The following is a 15,022-nucleotide window of genomic DNA, read 5'->3' on the forward strand; positions in this document are numbered from 1 at the left end:
TGGAGTTAGAACTGGAGGCCTAATTTGAATCCCATGTGACACTCCAGCTGTGATCCTGAGCAACTCACTCTGACCCTCAGAGTCTTCTACAAAATGGCCACGAGCTAAGGGCAAAATGTCTATGCAAAACTTGGAATATCTTATAAAACCTGCCATATTGGAGGTGCTGCTTTCCCACTAGATACAATGTCGTTTGTGCTTCTCTTTTTCATGTGAAGACATTATCCAGCCAACGCCTGTCTGACGCCCATCTGTTCTCTGTATGGGGCTGCCGTCACCACAGTAGAAGGCATAGGAAGCACCAAGACCAGGATTCATCCTGTTCAGGTGAGAGAGGGCCTCTTCTTCATAGGGTTTCTGTGCTTTGAAAATCATTAATCACACGATGAGTTTCTAAAATTAACACAGTAGAGCAGTGGGCCCTGCTGCCTGGGCATAGTCCACAGATGACACAAAGCGGGGGCAGAAGTGAAACTTGGGACATGTGACTGACTTGTTAGAAAAATACTTTTTAAGACTAGAGAACTCTTTCCAAAGGAAAAAAAAAAAAAAAACTTGACATCACTGGGTTGTTTTCTATATTCTAATTAAATGAGACCTATCCATTTTATATCTTCCAAACTTATGTAGAAAAGAGAGCCATCTATGCATTGGGGGATAAAATCTTGTTATTTTTTTTTTATAAAGGGAAGTGTAACATGATTTTAAAATTGAATGAAAATCTCAGCTACCAAAAAGATTTGTTGAATTTAGTTTATTTGGAAGCTATGTAATGGTAGCTGTCAATGAATTATAAGGCTTTTCTCCTCAGGAGGCTCCTTGTTAGAACTTTGCCTGAAGTGAAAGGACACCTCAGATGCCTGACTCTTTCAATTATTTATATGCTGCCCAGAAAAATGCTGTTGCTACTTGTCTTTGTCTATATGAGTACCACTTAAGAGGAGAGGAGAGGGGAAAGATAGTCACAGAGCAGAAAATGGACAAGCTTCATATTCTTCAGGCAATCTTGGCTTCAGTTTACTTGGCTTCGGTTTATTTTCCATGAAACCTTGTTACCTAGAGGGAGCAGATTCTGCCTGAATACGCTTGTGAGACTTGGCTGTTCGGAGGCATGAAAACACTCTGTCATTTAGTACCTGCTGCCCGGTTCCTGGCAGCAAGGTAGCCAAACAACGGCTTCCAAAATGGGCTTGAACCACTGAAGTAAGACTCGAAAGAGAACGGGCTGGGGTGGGAGGCAGGGAGATTTGGAAGAAAAATCAAGGCAATCTTTCCTTCTTGATTGTTGTTTGGATTAATGATGGCACTTTGTAAACAAATTCCTGCATGCTAAATAATTAGGGCTATATGCTCAGTCACTCGGTCATGACCCCATGGACTTTGCAACCCCATGGACTGTAGCCCGCCAGCCTTTTCTCTCCATGGGATTATCCCGGCAAGAATACTGGAGTGGGTTGCCATTCCCTTCTCCAGTTAGGGCTTTACTGGGCAGATAAAGGCACTCAGGAAATACTTGAGGTTTTTTCAACTTGAAGATGATTGAGTTCATTTATCTGAAGGACTTCCTTTATCTCAGAAATTCCCCTTCTGGACTACAGGTTGAAATACTCAGGAATCTTTTAAAAATATGTGTCGTTGACCCACCCCCAGAGATTCTGTCAGATAGTTTGAGGTGCTGCTTGGACCTTGGAGATTTTAAAGCTTTCCCCTGCAATTCTGAAGGCTGAGAACGTTTAAATGAAGCTTAAAAAGCTGGTGAGAATCAGTCATCATGGCTACCCCAGTCCAAGAAAGGGAGAGATACTAAGGCTGAGAAGGATTTTCTGGGGCCTCTTCTCCAACTTTAATGTGCCTGTGAACCACCCAGGGATCTTGTTTGAATGCAGGTTCTGATTCAGTAGGTCCGGGGTCGGGCCCAGGGTTCTGCGTTTGAATGTTTCTGTGCCCGCAGGAGAGGATTGCCAAGTGTCACGGCACGCAGTGTGGCTTCTGCACCCCCGGGATGGTGATGTCCCTGTACACGCTGCTGAGGAACCATCCGGAGCCCACCCTGACTCAGCTAAATGATGCTCTTGGTGGTAGGTTGTATGTGTGTGTGCTTTAATTTCTGGTTTCTAAATGGTGATGCTGATAATAGCTATTAAACACTAACCAAGTGCCACACACTGCATTAAATGCTGTATAAACAGAACTTCATTTACTCTTTATGATAACTTTATAAGGTAGGCACTATTATTATCTCCCATTTCATAGATGGAGAAACTGAGGTTTAGAGAGTAATTTACTAAAAATTATACCACCAATAAGTGGAGGAGTTTGTTTGTTCAAATCAGGTTTCAGACAAGACCCACATACTGCACTTGGCTGACACATTTCTCAAGTCTCTTAATCTATAAGGGTCTCCTCCTTGTTTATGGTTTGCTTATTTTATTTTATTTTATTTTTCAGTTGAAATTTTCTTTTAATTAAAGACCCAAGGGACAAGAAGCTCCTTTGTGTTACAGTATATAACATATGGCTCTTATACAGAGTAAAACAGACACCAGGGAGTCGAGTGTTTATACCAGCGCTAGACTCTTCCTGTAGCAGGCAAAAAGTGAGGCAGGATTCCCTTTACTGGCATGGAGATTGTAATATATCTTTACATGCAATAAGTTCTTTGGTAGACTTAATCATTTGGTGGAATTACAGAATTTGCAAAGGAAAGTAGCAGTAAAATATTTCATGTAAAATTATAATAATTACAACACCAGTTTATTCATTTACCCTCCAAGGAATTCAGTTATCTCCAGTTCTCTCCTACTGGGGTGGGTGCTCTCAGGACGGTATTATCAGAGGGCTCCTAATGAATGCAACATGAAATCAAAGAAACTGACATCTTCTGGTGATACTTATTTCAAAGAACTGCCTTTATGTGGAGCTAGTTTATCAAATTCAGGAACTCAGTGTGTATGTGTGGAGCTGGTGCTGGGTCTTGGAGGAGTCTTCATTATCAAGATTCTGAACAATTCAGGGAAGCCTGGCGTACTACAGTCCATGGGGTCGCGAAGAGTCAGACACGACTGAACAACTGAACTGACTGAACAATTCTAAAGAATAAGAGCCTTCCAAATGCTATTTCAGGTGATATCCTCCATGGCTCTTTGTCTCCTGTCTCCCAGGGACTTTATTTCTTTGCTGTATTACATGGGCCTAAAGTTCATGTGCTCAATTCCTCTGCTGAAGTGTTCCAGGAAGACAGGACTAACCAGAAGTAAAAAGGGGAGATGGTGCATAAGACACAAACTGGACTTATTTGGCCTTTGGTCTTTGGCCTTATTAGGTCTTATGCATTTGATCTCATGGCCATTTATGATGTGAACAAGTGACAAGAAGTTCTCAAGTTTTAGGGTGCTTGAGACTTACACGGGAATTTGTTAAGAATGAAGATTCCTGGGATCCAGCCCCAGAGAGGTTGCTTCAGTGGCTTTGTTTTTTGAATGGATGCCAGATTTAGGGGTTGGAGGAGAACATGGGAAATGGACCACTGTAGAGAAATGCTGGCCTAAGGTTTTATTGCAAATAAATTGTGTACCCGTTGCTTCTAAAGCTTAAAAATTGCCTTTGCTTCTATACAATACCTTTGACCTTTCTAGCAACTGAAGCTTAGTTCTCTCTCTCTTTTTTAGTATCAAAATTTAGGTTTTTTATGTTGTCTTTTACTGATATTGAAAACCAAAATTTTTAATTGAAGTACAGTCGATTTACAATATTGTGTTAGTTTCGGGTGTACAGCATAGTAATTGAGTATTTTTGCAGACTATATTCTCTCATAGGTTATTATAAGAAAATGGATAAAATTCCTTATGTTATACTGTAAGTCTTTATTGCTTCTGTATTTTATATATTATTGTTTGTCTTTGTTAATCCCATACTTGTAATTTATCCCTCCCACTTCCCTCTCCCTATTGTAATCACAAGTTTGTTTTCTATGTCCGTGAGTCTGTTTCTGCTTTGTAGATACATTCCTTTGTATTATTTTCAATTATTCCACATATAAGTTATATTGTATAGTGTTTGTCTTTGATTTATTTCACTAAACATATTATTCTCTGGGTCCGTCCACATTGCTACAAATGGCAGTATTTCATTCTCTTTATGACTCAGTAATATTCCAACACACACACGCACACACCACATCTTCTTTTTAACACTACATCTTCTTAATCTAATTATCTGTTGATGACCATTTGGGATGTGAAAATTAACTCCCAAATATTGCTGTAGACCAAGAGTTTTTGGCTTGAAATCATTGTGTTCTTTGAATAGCTATCACAACCAGAGTATATAATAACTGCAGAGAGAAAATACAAATATTTGAATTGTTAGACCCTGCCACAAGACTATCAGCCAAATATCCCAAGTTGTTGACAAAAATAAAAAATTTGACTTTGTGAATTTGGTGGACCAAAATGTCAAACAGCACTTCTTTCTTGGGTGGGGTCCTTATTTCCATCAATCTCTTGGCCAACTGTGCCTGTCTCTAGATTCCTTGATTAACAATACTGGGTTTTTCCCCTTCAGGTAACCTGTGTCGTTGCACTGGATACAGGCCCATAATCAATGCATGCAAGACTTTCTGTAAAGTGAGTAGAAAGGAACACATTATTAAGTATATTTTTTCCCTGGTTAAATAAAATGGTAGGGGGTAGCAGATGTGATTGGAGAAGGAAATGGCAACCCACTCCAGGGTTCTTGCCTGGAGAATCCCAGGGACGGGGGAGCCTGGTGGGCTGCCGTCTATGGGGTCGCACAGAGTCGGACACGACAGAAGTGACTTAGTAGCAGCAGCAGCAGCAGATGTGATTAGAAGAATAGCCCATTGTTACTAATGCAGGAAGACTTCTTATCTCAAGGTCTGTAATTGCTGTTTGTTACTTGATCTTGGGCAGGGCGCCTGCCCTGGTTCATTGAACTTGCCCTGGTAACCACATGATAAGCACCTGAGCACTTTGACATTGGCCATTGTTCATTGGTCACTGTTCATTGTTCTGAGGGGTCTTTCCTGACCTGTTTGTCTGGGTCAGGTACCCTATCCTGGTGCTCCTGTAGCCCTCTGAGCTACAGCAGCCTTGTCATATGTTGGTGTAATTGCCCATTGACTCTTTCGTCTTTTCACCAGGAGGTGGTCTGCTTGGTGCTTCACCAGTGTGTCAGTTGAGTAGGCACTTCAATGCTTGTTGAATGAACAGATGAATAAACAGCATTGAAATGAGGCACATAAGATTAGCTTTTGGAATTTAAATGATGAAATAGTACATCATAAGAACAGAATGATAATAATAATAATACTTGTTATTATTAATAAAATATTTTACCAACAAATAAATTATTAATACCAAGGTATTGATAAATTGCTAATAATAAATTATTTGTTGTTAATAAAATATTAAATCAACCATTGTTGTTATGTGCCAGATTTTGTTATAAGATCTTTACAGCATGGTGGCTATAGTAATAATACTGTGTTGTGTACCTGAAAGTTGTGAAGAAAATAGACACATACACACACACACAAATTTTAGCTATGTGAGGTAATGGATGTGTTAATTAACCTGGTTGTGATTCTCATTGAACAAAGTATACTTATAATGTAACGTCAAATAGTCACATTGTACACTTTAAATATATATAATTTTATTTGTTAATTATAGCTCAATAAAGCTGAAAAAATATTTAGTAGAATCAACAATAAATTCTTGGTTATTTGTTTTTCTCACCCACTAGACTTCTGGCTGCTGTCAAAGTAAAGAAAATGGGGTTTGCTGTTTGGATCAAGGAATAAATGGATTACCAGAATTTGAGGAAGGAAATGAGGTCAGTGAAACGTACATTTTTAAGATTTTCCCAGGACATCAGTAGAGACCAGCTTACTTTTAGGAAGAAAAATGGCTGTGCAAGCTTTTGAGGCGTGTCAGCACGTCCTCTCCCCCATTCACACTCCATCATCCATCTTAACAACTTCATCCCTCACTCCAGACGTTACTCTCAGTCACTTACCACTGTCTGTAGGAGGGAAAACACATTGATCTCTTAGTGTCTCTCAGTCAAAAAAAAATGTGCTTCAAGTCTTTTCTCTAGTGGGGATGTTAGGGAAAATGGAGGGTCAGGGAGTGCTAAGAGAGGTGGCAGGGCGTTCAGGGGAATGTTCTGGTTCTCGGTTGTGTCTGGCCTGCTGCCTCCTCTGCTTCCCCCAGACCCCAAGGAGCAGGTGCAGGGCTGGGGGCCCACCGGCAGCTGCACTCAGTCCCTAGCAGCCTGGTCTGTGTGAGAGCCCTTGGCTTAGAGCCCAGGTACCATGGCTGGTCAGCGGGCTTTTCTGTCTGTCTGTTCTGTGTCTATCTTCATCTGACCTCATTCCACAAAGGATTTAAAGCACGGAGAACTGCCTAATGGCAATAACTTCTGGTACTTTCTCTTTTTAAGACAAGTCTGAAACTCTTCTCAGAAGAGGAGTTTCTGCCATTGGATCCAACTCAAGAGCTGATATTTCCTCCCGAGCTAATGGTAAGTAAGGCAAAGTTGAACTCATGCCAGAGGAATTCATGGTGAAATGTGAAGAAGGATATTTGCTATGGATCCTCTTGAAAGTTGATTGGCAAGTAGGTAATATCCATCTGCCATTCTCAGTCCAGTCTAAAGAGTGTGGGACCGAGGGAGGAACACTTGATTGTAATAATCAGCCCATAGTATCTATTACAAAATGCCCTGAAATGACATCACAGCATCTGGAGGTTTAGACATGTTTTCTTCTTCCAGTTTTGGGGAGTTTTGTTCTTCCATCAAGTGTTTTGATGAAATTAAATATGCAAAGTATTTTTAAACTTTGAAATAGATTCTTTTAAGATATAAAAGAACCAACAGGAGATATAGTCTCCAGAAGGAGTAAAATATTGTCACATTTTTGTCCCATACTCTGATTTCTAGTAAACACTACTTTTAGGTCACTGTTATTATATTTTTTAAAGAGATCTCTCTTTCCTTTCCTTGTTCCTATAAAGACAGCAGAAGCAGGTGGAAATGTTATCATGAGATGATCTTGAATCTTTATTGCTTTTTCAATAGACAATGGCTGAGAAAAAAACACAGAAGACCAGGATTTTTGGTAGTGATAGAATGACCTGGATTTCCCCAGTGACCCTGAAGGAACTTCTAGAAGCCAAAGTCAAGTATCCCCAGGCCCCTGTTGTCATGGGGAACACCTCTGTGGGTACGTAGAAACCAGGGACTTCCTAGAATAAAACTGAGGAAAAGGGCTTCAGGGAGCAAAACCTCATATATGCATGTTCTTGGGAAAAACAGTCTGAAATAACATTTTAAATCATCTGTGCTTGACTTCCCTTGAGGATTGCTCAAGAGACTTTCACAGCTTCCATTACATAAGTGAGTTCCTGTCACTCTAACCGGAGCAGTACACAGAGTTGAACCCCAGAGTCGTGCTCTGTAATAAGTCAGCACAGCTGTCCTGTCTTTCCATGTGGAGTCTAATCTGGGGCTGGGGTTTGCAATTACTGTTTCCTCTCTTAGTGGTGTCTCAATGGATATAGTAGGTTTTCTTAAATTGCAGTGGCAGGATCTTTCTGTTGTGTCCATTGTAAACTCAGTTTGACTACCTGCTTCTTGGAGGAGTCTCCCAGAATTCTTTCCAAGGAGAATTCTGAATATGCCCCAAGAGGACTTAGATGTGTCAGCCAAGTTTTAATGCTGAAAAGTCCAGATGGCTCCACAAGTTTAGTGAAATTCTGTCTGTCCTTTTTCTGTGTGTGTGATTTAGCAATGAATAGAGCTATAATAGAAAGATATGTCATTTTTATATGTTCTAAGGACATCAGTTTTAATCACAATTTCAAAAATTAAAAGGCAGTTAGGCCCCCCTTCATCCTAGTTTGCTATTTTTTTTTCTAATCCTCAGGCCCTGACATGAAATTTAAAGGCATCTTTCACCCAGTTATAATTTCTCCTGATAGAATTGAAGAACTGAGTGTTGTAAACTATACAGATAACGGTGAGTCCTCAGGGTCCCTACTTTCTTAGTTAAAATGCATTAATCAGTTTATTTGCTTTGCTCAGTAGACACGCAGAAGAAATCATTCATAATTATAATATACAGAGAGATTCCCTTGTAAGGTGATCACATCCTGGAGGAGGCTCAGGGAAGAATCCTCCATGATTAGAGGAGATACTGTCTGAATAGTTAGATTTTCACTGAAGAACTTTTATGTCTGCCATTCAGGGAACTGTAACAATTATTCAGTGAAGGGTACCATGCCAAGTGCTGGATAAACAATAAAGATGAGAGTCTTTGCTCTCCAGAAGCACAGTAGATAACCAAAGCAAGTTTATGTATTATGCAGCTTCCAAACTGGCTTTTCCATTTCAATAAAGGAAACTGATGTAATGACAATGATGAGAGGCAATGAAATGTGAGTTTGAAGTCTGGCTCTGGAGTCCAGTTCCTGACTGTCATATATTAACTGAAAGACCTTAGTCAAGATACCTAACTGAACCTCAGTTTGTATGGGGCTATTACTATTTCAAAGCTTTGTTAGAATTCAAGAAGATTCTGTAAAGTATTCAGCATAGTGCTTGACACAGTGAGTGTTCAAAAAATTTAGCCTCCATCACCTCCACCACTATCACCCCCTCTGTCACCAACACCATCACCTCCTTCATCACCACCATTACAACCACTGTTAACTCCTCCTTTGTGTGTGTTCAGTGGATCAGTGGTATCCCACTGTTTGCGACCTGTCAGACTGTAGCCCACCAGGCTCCTCTATCCACGGGATTTTCTGGGCAAGAATACTGGAGTAGGTTGCCATTTCCTCTTGCAAGGGATCTTCCCAACCCAGGGATCAAACTAGCATCTTCTGCTTGGCAGATGGATTCTTTACCACTGCACCACTTGGGAAGCCCACCTCCATTACCAAGCACTATTCCTGCCATCACCACCATGACCACCAGTAGCAGGGCAACATGTATCCAGCATAAAGATCCCATATCTGCAGTCTAAAATCTAATGGGCATTTCCAGGTCAGCAGTGATCACATTGCGTTCTCTGCAAATGATTTCATTTCAGGGCTGACCTTAGGTGCTGCTGTCAGCCTCGCTGAGGTGAAAGACATCCTGGCTAATGTGACCCGGAAACTCCCTGAGGAGAAGACACAGATGTACCATGCTCTCCTGAAACATTTGGAAACTCTGGCTGGGCCGCAGATCAGGAATATGGCTGTATGTATTTGATGACAGTAATAGCTAGCGTGTGCCCCTTGAATGACCATTCCTATCAAATCGTGACATTTTCATTCTTTGAGAACAGACAAAAAGAATAGTTTTCCAAAGCTTTGATTCTTGTAATAAGCTTGATTCTTATTTTACCACTTGTGTCTTCATAATTTCACAACTGGAGTGAAAATAACCCATTATTTTAAAAAGTCTTTAGGGGGCCACATAGTGAGCAGGCATCCAGATTCAGATCTGAACCCTCTCCTGGCTGTGGGCAACTGTACCCTCAACCTGCTGTCAAAAGGTAAGTGACCCCTCCTTCCTGGGGCTTATTAAATCCTGTTCCTCCTCTCCTTTTGCCTCTCCAGGGTTATAGGAAGTCCAGTTTTGACAATTAGCATTCTTTCTAGTATTAATAATTCCACCTCCCTTTTCAGATGCTTGGAAAGTTAGTCAGTCTGGTCCTAATTGTGCATGCACCTAGCATCTTCATCTCCTTCCTTTTGAAGACTTCTGGTAGATATTCTCCTATGCTGGCTGCCTGACCAGTGTTGGTTATTGTCCTGCTGTAATCTGAAGAGTGAAGAGAACTCTAGGCTCATACTTGAGCTGTCATTCATGGAAGCCTTCAAGTCTTTTTCATTGAACAGTGGTTGAGCTTCATCCTATACTTTTTTGAGTTTTGTTTTTGAAAACCAAGTCTAAGATTTTTTCATTTATTTCTTTTATTTCAATTTATTCAAAAATTATTAGAAAGATTCAATTGGTCCTCTATAAATCTGTATTTTTTTAATTTAAAAATACGTACCAACTTTCTCTTACCTGCATTGTTAAATGCCAACTCTTCGTAGCATCTAAACCACAAAATTGTCTTAATGAAGAAGATGTACGTTCTGTCCTAGGTTCATCAGTCCATATTTCTCAATTCCACATAAATGCATTAATATATGAAACTTGTTTTTCTCTTCTGACTTACTTTTTACCTCACTACAGTTGACTCAAGTTTGTTCCTTTTTATGGCTGAGTAATATTCCGTTATATAGATGTACCACAACTTCTTTATCCATTCATCTGTCAGTGGACGTATATACACTATCATGTGTAAAATAGTTAGTGGGAAGTTGCTAAATAACACAGGGAGACCAGCCTGGTGCTCTGTGAGGACCTAGAGGGATAGGATTGGGGGAGGGGAGGGAGGCTCAGGAGGAAAGGGATATGTATATAATCATGACTGATTCATGTTGTTGTACAGCAGAAACCAAAACAAAATTTTCCACCAATTAAAAAATAAAGTTCTAAAAAAGATGTATATTCAGTTATCAACTTAAGTAACATCCTTTAAAAAAATCATTCATGGAGAATTAGGTTTTGTGATATAAATATAAACATCAAAAGATTCTTAGTTTTTATCCCAAAGTCCTATTTCATTATACCTTTAAATAGTTCCTCCCTCCAATATATTGATTAAAGAACAGAAATTCTTTAGGTGCTGAGAAAAGATAGAAACAATTAAGACTACATCTCACTAGTGTAAAAATTCATTAAAGGCAATTTATTCACTATTGTACTGAGTAGAGTTCTTGATTATACACAATAAATGTTTGTTGAATGACTTGATTAGAATATCAAAAGATATTAATATCTTCTTTCTTCTCACAAATCTCAAAATGAATCGTATGGTTCAGGAAGTGATTCCTAAGGTCCATCTCTGCCTGACCTCTGGGCTACTCACCTAGATATTTTTATTTATAATCAAGAAAAAAGGCAAAATAAAAATAAAAAAGATGGGCCCTAGATGGGATGAAGCACTGCAGGACACTATTACATGGTGAAAGATTTTTTTAAACATAGGAAGAGCACTTCTTTTCCTGATCAGTTTCCTGTACTTGGTAGAATTATTTCCCAAATTTTGGGAATTTGATTCTTTAATAAAGAACAGCTGCCAAGGAAAGTATTCTTTCTTTCCACAGAAGGAAGACGACAGATTCCTTTAAATGAGCAGTTTCTCAGAAAGTGCCCAAGTGCCGATCTTAAGCCTGAAGAAATCTTGATCTCAGTGAACATCCCCTATTCAAGGAAGGTGAGACTGTCCTTTCAATTTCTTCATTTTACCTGCGAGCCTACAGCTTGTTAATTCCAACCTATAAGAGAGTTTAAAAAAAGGTGTTGAGTGGAGTAGTGGAGAATATGAGGATCTGCGAATATTTTTCACTTGTATTAAGTACTCTCCATCGTTCTTAGAATCATGAGACCTTTGACTCTGCTTTTCTCTCCATCCTTCTCTCTCTCTCCCTCCCTACCTCCCCTTGTTGAAACCAAGCTCTAAAGTTACCTTCCTACAGATTTTTAAAAATTCTTTGTACTGTGAGGCTTTGTCACAAGTAAAACTGGAAACTATACCTCTACTTATACCTTGAGGTTTTGAAGAAGCTATAAATTTACAATAGAACTTAGTGGTAGGAAGAAGGGCTTTGGAGTCAGACTCAAGAATGAATCCTAGTTCAGACCTACTGAATCAGTCTGAGCCTTGGATTCTCACCTGTAAATGGGAATGATCGAGCCTGCCTTGGAAAGTGTATGATTTTGCTAGCTAGGGCTGCAAAGAACCACAGCCTCAGTGGCTTAACTACCCTCTCACTTCTGGAGGCCAGAAGTCTGATATCAAGGTGTTGGCAGTGTTGATTTTCTCTGAAGCTTCTCTCCTTGGCTAGTAGACAACTATCTTCTCTCTGTGTCTCCACATGGTTTTCCCTCTGTGTCTATGTCCAAATTTCCTCTTCTTATGAGGACACCACTGTGTTAGATTATTGCCCACCTCAATTATCTCATTTTTAACTTAATTGCCTCTTTAAAGACCCTAACTCCTAATACAGTCACATCCTGAGGTACTACTGGGAACTAAGACTTCAAGATGTCACTTTTGAGGGGGCACGGTTCAGCTCAAGAGAGTGTGGCGAGGACCCGGTGAGGCAGTGCATTCCAACTGCCTAGTGCATAGTTGTCACTCAGTGCGTTTCTACCAGTGCCACTTCACCTTTGCCTTTTTTTTAAATTTTATTTTATTTAACTTTACAATAATTTATTGGTTTTGCCATATATCAAAATGAATCTGCCACAGGTGTACATGTGTTCCCCATCCTGAACCCTCCTCCCTCCTCCCTCCCCATACCATCCCTCTGGGTCGTCCCAGTGCACCAGCCCCAAGCATCCAGTATCGTGCATCGAACCTGGACTGGCAACTCGTTTCATATATGATATTATACATATTTCAATGCCATTCTCCCAAATCATCCCACCCTCTCCCTCTCCCACAGAGTCCAAAAGACTGTTCTATACATCAGTGTCTCTTTTGCTGTCTCGTATACAGGGTTATTGTTACCATCTTTCTAAATTCCATATATATGCGTTAGTATACTGTATTGGTGTTTTTCTTTCTGGTTACTTCACTCTGTATAATAGGCTCCAGTTTCATCCACCTCATTAGAACTGATTCAAATGTATTCTTTTTAATGGCTGAGTAATACTCCATTGTGTATATGTACCACAGCTTTCTTATCCATTCATGTGCTGATGGACATCTAGGTTGCTTCCATGTCCTGGCTATTATAAACCGTGCTGCAATGAACATTGGGGTACACGTGTCTCTTTCAATTCTGGTTTCCTCAGTGTGTATGCCCAGCAGTGGTACTGCTGGATCATAAGGCAGTTCTATTTCCAGTTTTTTAAGGAATCTCCACACTGTTCTCCATAGTGGCTGTACTAGTTTGCATTCCCACCAACAGTGTAAGAGGGTTCCCTTTTCTCCACACCCTCTCCAGCATTTATTGCTTGTAGACTTTTGGATCGCAGCCATTATGACTGGCATGAAATGGTACCTCATAGAGGTTTTGATTTGCATTTCTCTGATAATGAGTGATGCTGAGCATCTTTTCATGTGTTTGTTAGCCATCTGTATGTCTTCTTTGGAGAAATGTCTATTTAATTCTTTGGCCCATTTTTTGATTGGGTCATTTATTTTTCTGGAATTGAGCTGTAGGAGTTGCTTGTATATTTTTGAGATTAGTTGTTTGTCTGTTGCTTCATTTGCTATTATTTTCTCCCATTCTGAAGGCTGTCTTTTCACCTCGCTTGTAGTTTCCTTTGTTGTGCAGAAGCTTTTAAGGTTAATTAGGTCCCATTTGTTTATTTTTGCTTTTATTTCCAATATTCTGGGAGGTGGGTCATAGAGGATCCTGCTGTGATGTATGTCGGAGAGTGTTTTGCCTATGTTCTCCATCACTTTTGCTTTTAGTGGGAGTTTGTGTCAGCCTTCCGACAAGCCCAGCGGCAACAGAATGCGCTTGCAATAGTTAATTCGGGAATGAGAGTGTGTTTTGGAAAAGGAGATGGCATCATCAGAGAGTTATCCATTGCATACGGAGGCGTTGGTCCAACCACCATCCTTGCAAATAATTCCTGCCAGAAACTCATTGGAAGGTATGGAATCACGGCCTGAGATTCCAGGGAACCAAGTGGCTCTTTCCATGGTGACATGTAATTACAAGAAGAAAAATACTTACCACCTTTCTGTTTAATGACTTGGAATTCTAACAGGATTTCGTGATTATTTCCATGTGTCTTAGTGAATCCTGAAGTGGGCACCATATAGTGTGAGTGTGAGTGTGTGTGTGTGTGTGTGTGTGTACCCATCTCCCAACAGTATTGATATAGAGACACAGTAAACAAAATGAGTAAATCTGCATTCTTTATTGTGAGAGAATAATTTATCATTATGAAAGATTCATTATGGGAGTTTGTTTTTCAATAACTTGCTAAGTGTATTGCATACCTGGCTGTTTATTTCTACAGGTAATAACTTGACTATAGATATAGCCATTATTTCTTAAGCCTTCACTAGGTATTGATTACCATTTCAGAAGTAATAAACTAATGGTTAAAACCATGATCTTGATCAAGCCACACTGCCTGGGTTAGAATCTCATTTCAACTCTTATAAATTATGTGATCTCAGTCAGCTTACTTAATCTTACAGTACCACAGTTTCCTTATCTGTCAAAGGGGAATAATCATATGTCATGCCTCATAGGGCATTTGAGAGGATTAAGTGGTTGAATACATTGTTGTTGTTCAGTACCTCTGACTCCAGGACCCCATGGACTGCAGCACGCCAGGCTTCCCTGTCCAGTCCTTCACTCTCTCCAGATATGAATACATATATATGAATACATGTCTCCCAGAATCAATACATGTAAGGTGCCTAAGTAAGTAAGTGTTAGTCACTCAGTCATGTCTGACTCTTTGTGACTCCACGGAGTGTATAGGCTTCTATGTTGATTGAATTCTCCAGGCAAGGATACTGGAGTAAGTTGCCATTCCTGTCTCTAGGGGATCTTCCCAACCGAGGCATCGAACCCAAGTCTTCCGTACTGCAGGCAGACTCTTTACAGACTGAGCCAGCAGTAAGCCCCATAAAACAGAATTAAAACAACCTAGCATGCAGTCAACATTCTAGTGATATAAAGGGCAGTTACTCCTGGGTTGAGGACTTAACACAAGTTGTCATTTCTTTCTCATGACCATTGCATGAGGTAAATTCTATCATGATTGCACTTTTACAGGTGATGAAGTGGTGTGCCCAGGTCAGACACCCTGAGAATGGTGGACTGTGATTTGAACTTGGATTGCCTGACTCTGGAGCTTGTACTCTTTTTTTTTTTTTTCATTTAACTGTCACTCTTTGTCTTACCTGTTAGCTGAG

General features: G+C 40.0%; 1 protein-coding gene across 1 annotated transcript in view; it reads left to right on the forward strand.

Moving 5' to 3' along the window:
- Positions 1–15,022, forward strand: part of AOX1 (aldehyde oxidase 1) — a 72,141-nt gene that overhangs the window by 10,948 nt on the left and 46,171 nt on the right. The window contains exons 4-14 of the mRNA XM_010860939.1: positions 219–327; positions 1,952–2,078; positions 4,564–4,625; positions 5,767–5,856; positions 6,466–6,546; positions 7,105–7,249; positions 7,952–8,044; positions 9,119–9,270; positions 9,475–9,568; positions 11,235–11,344; positions 13,556–13,740. Of these exons, the coding sequence (XP_010859241.1) occupies positions 219–327; positions 1,952–2,078; positions 4,564–4,625; positions 5,767–5,856; positions 6,466–6,546; positions 7,105–7,249; positions 7,952–8,044; positions 9,119–9,270; positions 9,475–9,568; positions 11,235–11,344; positions 13,556–13,740 (1,248 nt within the window). The remainder of the gene's footprint in view (positions 1–218; positions 328–1,951; positions 2,079–4,563; positions 4,626–5,766; positions 5,857–6,465; positions 6,547–7,104; positions 7,250–7,951; positions 8,045–9,118; positions 9,271–9,474; positions 9,569–11,234; positions 11,345–13,555; positions 13,741–15,022) is intronic.

The sequence above is a fragment of the Bison bison genome, unplaced genomic scaffold, assembly GCF_000754665.1.
Source record: "Bison bison bison isolate TAMUID 2011002044 unplaced genomic scaffold, Bison_UMD1.0 scf7180017864471, whole genome shotgun sequence".
NCBI classification, from domain to species: Eukaryota; Metazoa; Chordata; class Mammalia; order Artiodactyla; family Bovidae; genus Bison; species Bison bison.